The 12,412-nt window shown below is 43.7% G+C and overlaps 1 protein-coding gene and 2 long non-coding RNA genes across 5 annotated transcripts in view; 1 reads left to right on the top strand and 2 right to left on the bottom strand.

The window, feature by feature from the left end:
* Nucleotides 1-262: 262 nt before the first annotated feature.
* LOC102085712 (cytochrome c-like) lies at nucleotides 263-3,106 on the bottom strand. Of its 3 annotated transcripts, none has more exons than XM_065051348.1 (3): nucleotides 2,879-3,106; nucleotides 1,680-1,856; nucleotides 263-1,510 (listed from the first exon to the last, which is right to left on the bottom strand). In XM_065051348.1, the coding sequence occupies exons 2-3, from the start codon at nucleotides 1,846-1,848 to the stop codon at nucleotides 1,362-1,364; spliced, it is 318 nt and encodes a 105-aa protein (XP_064907420.1). In that variant the 5' UTR covers nucleotides 1,849-1,856; nucleotides 2,879-3,106; the 3' UTR covers nucleotides 263-1,361. The 3 variants fall into 3 exon arrangements, with proteins under 3 accessions (XP_064907420.1, XP_064907422.1, XP_064907421.1); XM_065051350.1 differs by having other exon boundaries at nucleotides 2,950-3,084; XM_065051349.1 differs by having other exon boundaries at nucleotides 2,883-3,034.
* Nucleotides 3,107-3,254: 148 nt separating this feature from the next.
* LOC110355402 (uncharacterized) overlaps nucleotides 3,255-12,412 on the top strand; it is a 117,110-nt gene continuing 107,952 nt past the window's right edge. The window contains exons 1-2 of the long non-coding RNA XR_002408053.2: nucleotides 3,255-3,990; nucleotides 7,635-7,771. This is a non-coding gene — a long non-coding RNA (uncharacterized LOC110355402). The remainder of the gene's footprint in view (nucleotides 3,991-7,634; nucleotides 7,772-12,412) is intronic.
* Nucleotides 7,550-8,448, bottom strand: LOC110355403 (uncharacterized). The gene is made up of 2 exons (XR_002408054.2): nucleotides 8,255-8,448; nucleotides 7,550-7,975 (listed from the first exon to the last, which is right to left on the bottom strand). It is a non-coding gene; the product is annotated as an uncharacterized LOC110355403 (long non-coding RNA).

The raw sequence follows: 12,412 nt of genomic DNA on the forward strand, positions 1-12,412 counted from the left end.
CTACATTGAGTTTTCTCCCATCCCACTTCGGAAACACAGCAAGAGCACTGTTAAAGAGCTTAGCTTTGCTAGTTCTAATCCAAAACACTTGCTAACTTTGCCACACTTCTAAGTACTTCTCACACCAATTCCACTAGCATTTACTTCTTTTCATGCTGAGCTTTTTGCTTGTCTTGTTTCTTAACAATGTAAAGCTGCACTCCTAATTTTTTTCTACATTCCCACTGTTTTTCACTTAATTTTAAACACGTACAGCAAACAAGACGTTTAATTTTTTTAATTTACAGTATTGATTGCTCTGAGTTATGCCTTACTGTCAGTACACAGTAAATACATTCATCTGAACAATTCATGTAGTATGAATAATGCAGATAAAACATTAAAAACACTGTTTTACACTGTGCGTAACAGAACCTTCAGAAGTAAGGACATTGGCTACAGCCAGGCACAGAGGAAGACTGTCTCCTTTCAGCATTTGTTCCTGTACCCCTTCATCTGAAATTGCCCATAACAGTAGATTGTAGGTGAATGCTTCTGCTGAATTAAGAACATTTAATAACTCTCAGCTTAGTCTTTAGCATGTGTGTATTTCCAGAACAGAATGTTCTTCTCTTCTATCCATTACACTTAGAATGGCTTTTTTTTTTTTTTTTTGAAAGACTTACTGAGCAAAGGGTTTCAATAATATTTCAGAACTGAAGATGTTTCTGAAGGGGAATTATAGTCTACTGGCACATGCAGCTCTCAGTATGGATAAATTAGGTAACATGCTTCCCTTAGAAAATAAAAGTGGCTGGGCACAACCACCATTTCACAAATGGTTTTTAAGTCAGATGAAATGCATTCTTTTTGCAAGCTTTAGACAGATTAATATATAACACAACACTTAGCACTGATTAAACTTCAAAAAATATCATCTGTTTTTTTAGGAAAATTTTTAAAGTAGTGTGACCGAAGATATATGGTGGAAGATGCCAAAAAACACTGCTTTTTCATCTGAAAGAGCTAGGGTGTCAAAGCTATTACGCTGTTGACAACTGCTCGTTTGATCATATATATATATATATATATTTTAAACAATGAAGAGGCAGGAAATGTTTATTTTCTTTTTTAATTTTATCAAGAATGACTGAACATTATAGTCACTTAAATCAACCCAATTACATAGTTTCCATTAAGTTAGTGGCTGCCAAACAAGTGTGTACTCCAGTGACCCACCGTGGGCAAAGTTATCTGGTGGGTGAAACAGATTTTAAGGTTAGATACAGTACATGTAAAAATAGAAAGTTTAAAAACCAATCTCGTGACAGACATTTCCATTGCCATCTCATTTGTGAAATAAATAAGGCAGCAGATAACTTTTACTTTGCAGTGGCCTGTTTGAGGTATGCTATTAAGTCTGCTCTCTCAGCCTTCTTCTTAATACCCGCAAAAATCATCTTTGTTCCTGGGATATACTTCTTTGGATTTTCCAAATACTCCATCAGGGTATCCTCACCCCAAGTGATACCTGGAGAGAAGAAAAAAAAAAGATAGTTTGTAACTTTAAAGTAACAAGCACACTTATATTCTTGTCCTCCATATTATTTTGCTTTTCAGCAGGTTTCAGTACTTCTAGAACTATCACCAACAACTGATTATTTTATGTCTCTAGTAACTCAGAACTGCTTTAAATTTACCTTTATTCTTATTAGCATCCGTGTAAGAGAAGCCCTCAGCTTGTCCCGTCTTGCGTCCAAATAGGCCATGCAGGTTAGGTCCAGTCTTGTGCTTGCCTCCCTTTTCAACTGTATGGCACTGGGAACATTTCTGGACAAAGATCTTCTTCCCCTTCTCAATATCTCCCATTTTCAGCACTAGACCAAGAATACACACAGAGGTCAGCATGGCAATTTCAAGGTCACCTAGTCCTGTTGATTTACAAAACCGCATATACGGCATATCAGTAATTCTCCAGCATGCTTTCTATCCACAAGCTATAGCTCCTGGGTTTAAAGATTAGCATAAAATCCTTAGGCTACATTAAAAGGTATCAAGGTGATAAACATGCTTGAAGAGCAGGAAAAACCTTCCCTCAGCCAAAGTAATTGCCCTGCAGTGTTTAAACAGTACAGAGATAATTTTCGAAGGGTAAATTGAACACGACTTCCATATACAGCTTGTGTTACTACAATAGTAAAGTTTCCTACTCACGAACACCCCTGTGTCAAGGGACAGGCCTTTTTGCATGTGATTCGTTATCAGCAGGAAAATCACCCCCGCACACACCGCAGGCGGGCGGCATTGGGCTGCCCCGCTCTCCTCCCGCCCCGGCCGGGACGCGTCTCCAGCACCCGCCGGCAGCAACGCGATTTGCGGGCGGTTTGGGGAGAGCACCCAAGGGCAGCCGCACCGCCCGGCTCCGGGCCCGCGGGGCCTGACCTTGGGGCGAGCAGCCGCTCCCGCCGCGGGGGACCCTGCCGGCAAGCGGCGCCACCGCGGCACGGTCCCAGAGCGGCGGCTCACCCGACCGCCAGCGGTCACCGGCAGAGCCCGGGCAGGCTGGGTACCCCCACCCCGGCCCCTCCAGCCCCCCCGGCCGCAGCCGCCCGAGGTGGTGCCACCAGGCCCCGCCGTGACCTTCCGCCGCGCCCCGGCCGCCTCCTTAGGCCGCAGCCTCGGGCTCCCCCGCCCCGGCCCACGGAGGTGCGCATCACGCTGTCAGAACGGACACCAGCACCGCCCGCCTCACACGCCCGTCCCTCACCGCCTCCCGCCCGGCCTGCCTCACCGACCCCTCCACGATAACGGCCCCGCCGGGCCACGGCCTCAGGCCCAGGCCGAGTCGGGCCCGGGGCCAGGCCGCGCACGCGGCTGCCCCACCAGTTACTGCCCGCACCTGCCTGGCCGGCCGCCCCGCTGACACTGCGCCCACGGCGGTGACCGCAACCCGCTGACTCCCGGACCCACCGGCGTCTGAGCCCAAGGACACGCCGTACTCCGCCCTATGTAAACCGGTGTTGACGCAACCAAACCACGCCGCTACTCGGCCCGCCTCTCCCGGCGCGACAACCAATCAACTGACGCTGCTAGGACGTCGGATTGGTTTCGGCCCCTGTCCATCAAGGTAAACGTCACGGCGCTGCGGGCTAGCAGGCTAGGTTGCGGTTGGCGGGAGCCAGGTTTTTTCCCCTCTCCCCCTCCCCCTCCCCGCGGAATGGCGTCAGACGTAACTCGGCTACGTACAGACCGACGGGGCCCCCGCGCGCGAGCGGGCTCCGGGCGCATGCGCACAGCGGAAGACGAAGCAAGGGTCGCGCGGGAGGGCGGGCGCGTGGCGGCGCGGTGGGCGGGGCCTGGGCCGCGTGGCTCCCGCCACTTGTCCGCGGGGGCTTCTGGCACCTTCCAGGGGCGAGGGAAGGAGCCGGCGGGCGGCTGCTCGCCGCTGTGCGTGCGCTTGGATTCTAAAAACGGTCAGAAAGAGCCGAGAGAACAGAGAGGTGGAGGCGTCTCAAGTGGCGAACCCCTCGGGCTGGAGGAGGGCCGGCCCGTGGAGCTGAGGGGGAGCAGCTGGATCCTGCGTGTGCTGTGGGATGCTGGAATCCTACGGGTGTGTCTAAGATGAGGGTGTTACCAAAGGGATCGCCACGGGAAAAGAGGAAGGTGGCCCAGATGTCTCCCCAGGAGGCTGGCAGCATTGTGGTGCTTGAAGAAGATGTGTTGAAATCCATACATTGTGGACTTCTTAGAGTTTAAATAATGAATTTCAGACATGGCCGCCACCTCAGTCTCCTTGGTGAGGACAAGGAAGGGCTCTTAGCCGCATGTAGTAATGTCCTGTGATCAAAAGGCAGTGCTCGCAAGAAGTGAACTGTTTGCATTAACTATAGGCATTAAAACTAAGGATTTCCCTGTCTGGCATTTCTATGCCATGCTGGAGCTGGTCTAAGGGTGTTCCTGTCATGGCCTTGCAGAGCAGTGCTCATTGGAAGCGCCAGCACGAAGCAAGAGGTAATGAGGACATGCTAAAAATACACCAGGGGTTCCTCTAATGGCGGAGTTTTGCAGACAATTCATAAAAATGTTCAGCAAATTATTACTTCCTCGTTTAGAGAGAGTCCGTTGTTTTCCAGCGCTCATGGTGTCTAGAGGATGAGACGGTTTCTAACATTTCATTGCGAGGTATATACAAAATATTTTATTAACGTACTCCTAAACTTAAACAATAAACACTGCAATCTTCTTGACAGTACATGTACGACAATAAAACTAACTTGCTTATGATATACAGCTAAATTGATATACTTCATGGCAAGTGCGGTAATACATGTGCAATGGAACCACTTTAAATTGGCATCTTAACTTCTGCTGTTGCCCAGTTCAAATCATGTCAGGCACCCAGAATTATGAGGTTAACTGTAAAGATATTACTTTAAAAGCTGAAGACATTATCTGTTTGGTTTTTTATTATTATTGTTACTTATTTTTATTGTACCATGATTGTAAGGACTATGATTTTATTTAGTAAGACTTCTGCGTCTGATGTGATTCCAGCAGTCAGATGTATGTAACTTAATATCACAAATCTCGTGATAAGATGCCTGGTCTCTAAAAGAGGAAGGAGCTGAAAGTACCTTTTAAGCTGCTTTAAGAAATTACTGTAGTGTAAATACTTAAGCTTCTTTAAGCACTTGGTGTGGCATCCATTCAAAGGTTCTCCCTTCACAGAATGCAGATTCACACACCTGTGAGTCTTAATTTCTGTTGGATTTTGCCTTCTAGATTTGTATGCTCTGTACTGAGCATTGCATGTTGAGCTTCACAGTTAACCCTTCTGATGCACATGGAGGGTCACTGTAGCAACGTTAATTGTTATCAGGAAGATGTTTTTGAAAGCTGTGCCTTAATTCAAGATGGATTAATTGTTTTTTGTTAAACTTTTAAAACAAGGAAATTACGCTCTCAGGGAAAGTACCAAACCTGTGAGGTTTTCAGCACTGAGGATTAGTATACTAAAAATTAGTGTGTGAAATGAACTGTTGTCTTCTCTGCCTGACACCTGAGCATGCAGATGTCTGCTGTGTGACTGCCAGTAGTCATGGTGTAACACCCTTTCACTAAGGTGTAAATGATACAGAGTATTTGTAGGTTGGCACACTATATTGTTAGCGGATACAGAGATTCTGCCTCATGTAATATATATGAATATGTGTTTTCACTGCTAAGAAGAGGTACCTAGAGTGGAGAGGACTTGACTTACTTGTTTAAGCCCATTTGGGTGTTACTAAGTGTGAATCTGGAGCAACACGGTGGTAAGAACTGGATTGCAAGTAAAGTAGAAGGTGCAAGACGGCAGGTTGTTCAAGGTGCCTGGTGTTGTACTTCTTGAAATATTCTGTGGTAGGACAGGCTAATAGTGAAATTTTACCCTTCTCTGCTAAACATAGCATCTGTTGCATATATTTGTGTGAAGCCCACACGTGTTGTCCAGCTTCTTCGGGTGGACAGAATATGTTGTGGGACTTCCAGAGGCAGTGGTGGAGACAAATGAGGGCTCTTCTGGCTTTGTGGGTTTGAATTGCTGGAGTAAACTAAAATGGCTCAGGGCACATTTTCAATGTATTATTACTTTACTGCATGTATTAACATTCATTAGACTGCCAGCCTTGGTGTGGTTTGCCTAGAAGGTTCATATTTTAGTCTTTCAGTTATTCACTGTAGTTACACCTGAAATACTTTAGTCTTTTTATTACCTCAGACCATTACACACTGAAAGAATAGTTATTTTGCAATCAGAATTATTGCTATGTAATTCTATCCTGAAGGCAGGAAAAATGAACCAAATGTGTGAAGTGCAATACTGAAGGAAGCACGGCAAAAGAACCAGCCAGTTCTCAGGACGTACAATGCAGATTAAAGAAGCAAGCTTGCCCTGTGGGCTGAGACTGGAACTCAGGAGAATGTGTTTTGTTTTTCTCAGTTCTGTAATAAGCTTCTTGCTTGGCCTTTGACAAATAGCTTGCAACCTGTTTATTGTGTTGAAGTCATTATGGATTAGGTCCTCGAGTACCTTGGCCTCTCCATCCTCTTACTGTGGGGAGGTAGCCCAGGCCTGAGCTGCTGCTGTTTACCAGCTGTGCCAGCAGTGGTGAGTCTGTGATTTGTGCTGCAGTCATGGTGGTGTCAGCTGGTTTTAAGAAAGAGCTTGAGTTATGACCTGAGTCATAAATCTTACCTCTCCACAAACCAGTGCTGACTAATTTGCACTGTTATGATTTCTGAACTGCACTAAAGTTGTTCACAAGACCTGCTTTTTTTTTTTTTCCTTCTTTTTTTTTCTCTCTCTCGTTTCCCCCTTGAAATTATTCAGGAGAAAGGTGTATCTCTCCAGAGGTTTTTCAAAACCTGGTTTATCAACATGAAGGACTAATTCTGGGCTGGGCTTGAAGAATTCTTGGTGCTAGGATTCTGCAGAGCAAAATATTCTGCAGTGGCAAACGTATGCTTTGAGGGTTACTTTTCAACACCGCTATGGTGTGAGTCCTGTCATGTAGAATATACTGAGGGCTTATGTTTATTATGTCTTCTACAGGGCATTTGGGTAGAAGCAGTTGCTGCATGTCACTACATATTAATCTCTTTCTAAAGACAAGGCTGAACTTGTGAATAGCGTATACTTTTGTGTAACATTTTTAGCAAACAAGTCTTGGCTTTATTTTAAGCTTTGCTAATAGTAGTTTCCTGTGGCTGTGTATTTATGCTTTGTGCAGTTGTCTCAGACATTTGTGATGGTTTTTTTTTTAGTGGTGTTATATTGACTATCTGGGTTGCATTCAATGCACATTTTGCATTAGTGAAAAGATAAAAGCTATTCTCAAATTTAAAAGAACTGCTGCTATATTGTCACGTGACTGTGTTACAAAGATGAAATATTTGGGAGTGGGACATAGAAATATTTTCTGCACCGCTGGGGTGCAGAGTGGCAGGTGATGGATTTGATCTTAGCAGATGAAGGCAGAGTTTAGAGTTCTTTCTGTATCTGCTTCTCATTGCTTCCCAGGGTGCACCTCATCTCCTCAGGGCTCCCCAGACTTCTTCTGAACTCGCATCAACTCCCCAGGTCTCTACTGGGTTCCTCAGGACTCCACAGTCCTCCCCAGGGGTTGCTCCACTATCATCAACAAGTACTACAAATCCTCAGGAGATGCTAAAACAGAAGTATCCACTGAACTAGATTCTAGAACCCGCCCCTAGCTCAGAACCCAACCCCACTCCAGAGCCATGTGCTGACCTGGAACCTGCACTAGAACCCCCTAAAATAATATTCCTTTTATTTATTTATTCTGTAACATTTTAATTATTACTTTACTACTAAGTGAAATAACTAGCACACATGATTTTTTTAAAATTATGAACTAGGATTTTTCTGTACAGGTATTACTTCTGATTAGTGCTCCAGTATTCTGCTATTTTTAATTTTATTATGTAAATTGGGGGTAATTACTGTCTGCAGAGTTTTAAGTAATAGGATAGATTATAGGCATTATTTACTCCCGAGAACTTTTCTAGGTACTCTTATTTAAGATTTTATTCAAAATCTTTTACAGTAAATAAGTAGTTAAAATAATAAAAACCAAGGACCTTGGAATTTCCAGGAAAAAACACCAGAGCGCCTTGACATGACCAGAGGTTGTAGACTGCTGACAACCTGTCCAACAAGTCCTGTGATGCTGCCGAGGTGACGCAATGGAACCGACCACAAGCTGTGGGGAGGACAGACTCATTCCAGCAGGTACAATCTCTAATGCCGAAACACCGGGCAGCACGTCTTCATTTTGAAGGAGGAACACATACACCCATGGCACAAAGAATTGGACTCTACATGAGACACAGGGCTGTCCTGAGCAGCTGCACAGAAACATTTTCTCTGTGTTTTGGAGTTCTGGTGGAAAAAGAGGGAGCTCTGCACTTTGCAGCGGACCCTTAGCTTCCTAACCTGCACATGAGAATAACACCTCACTCATCAGATGACACCAGAATCTAGGGAGGCTCTGAAACACTAGCAAAAAAAAACCCCAAACACAACAACAACTAGGAAAGGAACAAAAAACTGGGGGGGGGGGGGGGGGGGAGGAAAAACTAGGGGGAAAAAGAAGAATTTTTAAAACGAGGAAAAAAAAGAGTAACAAAAAGAAAGAAAAAAAAAAAGCCCCTGAAAAACTAGGAAGGCCCTCACAGGAATTTACAATCCCACGCACAAAACAATTACACTCACCTGCTTCACATTCCCCCCGTGTCCCCTCCTCTACTTCCCTCATGGACACCACCACGTCTACTGGGGGGGGTCTCGGTGCCCCTTTAGCCCGTCCCTCACCTCCCTCGGTGTCCTTTCCTCTCCCTTCCCACCATGACCCTGAAACTTGGCTCCACCTAGCTTTGGTTCTGCCTGGTGTCATTTCAAATCACTCCGTCGGCGTCCACTCTTTTATTTTCTCCCCTGCTCCCGTGGCCCTGGACTTTGGTTCCGCCCGGTGTCACATCGAATCCCTTCCGCCTCTTTTATTATTCTCCCTTCCCTTCCTCCTCCGTGACCCTGAACTTTGGTTCCACACAACTTTGGTTTTACCTCGTGTCACATCGATTCCCTTTCCCTCAGTGCCCCTCTTTTACCTTCCCCCCACCCCCATGATGCTGAACTTCAGTACCACCAAACTGGTTCCCCTCTCCCAACACCTGAGTCCCTCCTGGATGCCTGGGTCCCCCCCACAGTGGTATCTGTAAGTGCAGTCAAACAGTGCATTGGTCTTGAAGTTGTCTCAGTCTTCCCCGGGGGGACTGATGAGCTGCTCAGGCACCTGCTGCAGGCCCTCTGTGTCCCAGAGCCTCAGTGTGGCCCCAGGCTGCTCCCATGTCCCGAAGGGTGCTGAACAGATTAACCATTCCACAGGTCTGCTTTCCATTCAGAAATACCACCTAGAGTCCAACTACAGCCTGCCACTCAAAAAATTAGACCAAACAGGCATTCAGAGTTGTTCTTTGTCTACTTAAAACACACACAGATGTCCAGCTGAGAACGCGGACTCACTGCCTCGCTCTGCTATGTTGAGACACTGGACTGCCCTGCTTGAGCATTTGTTGTAGCATCTGCCTGTAGACTGACAGATGTCTGGTTATCTGTCAACTCACAAAGAGTATAATGAGGCCATGGACCTCCATGTAAGATGGCCAGCAGTGTGGGGTACAGTTTCTCTGTAATCAGTTCATGGTTTGAAGCAAAGTAACTCAACAGGGGCATCTCGTTTGCATGAGTATAGAGGAGCAGTGAGTACAAAACATAAGTGCATGATCAGGCAATTTGCAATGAAGTGTGGGACAGCAATTTGACTTCCAAATGCAAGAGTTGTCCTAGGACAGGACTGCTTTGACTTCTGTTTTATTATCAGGAAACTCATTCTGAATCATTATAAACCAGTTCACATAGTGAAAGTAGACTAAAAAGATAGGTGATTCAAGATAGCAAATGGAAAAAAAAAGTTTGGATTCAGGTCAGAGTTAATTAACTTCCAAGGATGTTCACATTTGAAAGATTCAGGACCTGGCAATTAGTCAGAAGTTCAGCTTTTCTTAAAAATATAATTTTGTTGGTTTTGGAAAAGAACTTTAACTTTCAGCTCTCAAGAATTGAAAGACAAATAAAAGAGTATCCTTTTATTAATTTCATTATGTTTTTAACTTTAAAGCTAGTCTTACGCCATTGTGGAGTCTGCCACAGTTTACTGGAAAGTTTAAAATAATAAAAGTGTAATAAATGTCCTTGAGCATTTTCTGAGAGACTGATTCCATGTGACAAGAAAGCATGCTATGAGAACAGTAATTTCTACTGGCCTCAATTTCTGTTTTTAGATGACAAATAATTGGTGAAAGCTACCATATTCTCAATTAAAAAAAAATCTTCTGAATGAATCAAACCGGAAGAATTTCAGCCATATCCTGTTTGAATGGGATGACAATTGCCTACACTGATAATACCTTTGGTCTGTGTATCTGTGGCAGCCAAAGATTACTGTCCTTTCATTTATGTGATCAGTTGGGACATTATCTTCTGAATAATCTGAGCTATAGGGTGAGAAGTAATTCTGCAACAGCTTAAATGAAGATATTGTCAAATTAGTCTCCAAAGCATCAACTTGCCCTGAGAAAAGCTCCAAATTGAGACTCCTTTTGTAAGCAGATTTGTATGGTTGGGTCTCCCTATGTAGTGATGAAATGCTAATCTAATGTAATCTACTAAAGCCTACACAGTTCTTGTATTTAAGGCATAGGCCAGACAGGAGGAGCTTTCATGAAATAAGAGCACTAGCATGGCCCCACGGTTCTGATGAGTCTTAGAAAACAAACGAACAAACATGCCCCCCCCCCCCAACTTTGCTCACCTTAGGATTTTCAAAGGAGAAACCATTGATAATGTAAGTAAAAATAAGGCCATAAATTGGCAAACCGAGCTCTGTTCTCCCATAGAAATAAAACTAGTGTGCTAGGGCAGGCTGAAAGTTTTTAAATATATACTCAGTTCTCTGCAGAGCCACGAGGGCTCTGTGTGGCAGCACGAGGAGCTGCTGAGGGTGAAGCCTGAGCAAATCACAAGACAAGGTCTTGATAATTCATAAACCTACAGGCCTACAGTCTTCTTCATAGGGAGCAAAGCACTGCTGCAGGTGGCAGCAGCCAGGGGGTGTTTCTGTCAGAGGAGAGGTGGGATTCCTCCCTGCACAGATCTTGTGTCAGTTTTGCTGCCCGTTGTGTCAGGTTTTCAAGACTTTCGTAACTAAGTAATTGCCTGGTTGTCCCTATTTTAGAATCAGGTTTTAATATCCAGCTTCATTGTCTGCTTGTTTTTACATCTGTTTTTACAACGAGTGAAGTGTTATATCAGAGAAGATAAGTGGTTTAGCACTGTTTCTGAAAATGATCAGTGCTGGATGCTTTTGTGGACACTAAAAACTGCCCAGGATCAGCTTATTCTAAAGCATTAAGTCTCAGACCACTGAGAACACTCAATCTAAATGACTTGCATTGCAGATATTTCTCTTGTGCTCCTAGGATATGTCTCTAAGCCATTTAAAAAAAAAAATTATATTCATCTCTTTGCCATCTTCATATTCCAAGCATAAAACTAAACAAGTAAATTAGAATGTATTTTCTGAGCTTTTGTTTTTTTTTTTTCTTTTTTAATATGATAAATGTGACCCAACAAAAAGTTCAGAGCTTTTTCATTCAGGTGCTTACAGATACATGATACAAATGATTGATGAAACTTTTGTGCACTAAATATGTTATGTACTCATTGCTAAGTTGTAACTTATAGTTGTGGTTTGTTTATGTAATTTTTTGTTTGTGGGTTTTCTTTGTTTGTTTATGTGGGGTTTGTTCAGTTTTCACAAATTTTTCTTGGGGTGTACACTAATATAATATAGTTTTTAATTATTGTTGCTAGTTTCCAGACTTTTATGCTTTTTGTTACTTACGAAGTATGCTGAACAAAACTAAATGCAAGATACACAAGGATTTGGAAATAACACAACTGGAAGCATAGTTCTCTTTGAGACATATGTTCAGTGTATGATCCTGAACTCTGGTGATTTGGTTGAAGGGAGAGGGGAGTATATCTGACTTCTCAATGGGTCAGCTCTCAATGAAGAAGCTCTCAATGAAAAATACAATGGCATTTTGCTCCCTCTTCAGGTCCTCTCTGGGAAACAACTGAATATTCCCTTATTTAATTAAGCAGTTAAAAACCCCCAGTGAATGTCCATGTGCTGTTTCTGCTTGTCTAATCTCCACTTGGTTGCAGCTTCTTAAGAGATTCATTGAACCAATATTAGCTATGTTCCTGAATATGGGTAGGAGCAATATTAATCTGTCAGCATACAGAAAATGGCAGTTTAAGCTTATTCCATGCAATCTTGTTGCAAAGACAGTTGCTAATCCATGAGATAGCTTTCCACTGAAGTTTCCTTTGCTGCTTTCTTTTCAAAAGGTTTAAAAAATGATGTAAGGTGTTTAAATATATTGCATTTGGGGACTTTTTTGTTTGGTTGGTTTTTGTTCACACTTTTTAGGAGTCCTGAACAGTTAAGCACAACACAGCAGCAGAGCTGTCCCTATCTCTTTCTTTTAACTATTTTTATAGCCACAAAGTTAATGCCCGCTATTAATCCATAGCTACTATATTGACCACTTGCAGCCATCTAGGAATAACCCCTAATAAGAGGTTTTGTGTTTTTTCTAGTTTACCTGCTTCGTTCTAAGGCTCCTTCAAAGACCTGCAGTGAATGCTACATCCCATTCTCCTTCTGCCAGTCTTCACTGCAGTTTAAGTACAGTCTCTATGGCCTTTTCTGTTCTCTCAAACATTCCTGTCTTAGTGAGTAAA

The sequence above is a fragment of the Columba livia genome, chromosome 2 (assembly GCF_036013475.1).
Source record: "Columba livia isolate bColLiv1 breed racing homer chromosome 2, bColLiv1.pat.W.v2, whole genome shotgun sequence".
Lineage (NCBI taxonomy): Eukaryota > Metazoa > Chordata > Aves > Columbiformes > Columbidae > Columba > Columba livia.

Excerpts from the sequence above, each read along its gene's own strand:
- LOC102085712 (XM_065051348.1), bottom strand. The coding sequence starts at position 1,848 with ATGGGAGATATTGAGAAGGGGAAGAAGATCTTTGTCCAGAAATGTTCC. Across the intron at positions 1,511-1,679 it reads GGATGCTAATAAGAATAAAG|GTATCACTTGGGGTGAGGAT; the intron begins GTAAATTTAAAG and ends TCTTCTCTCCAG.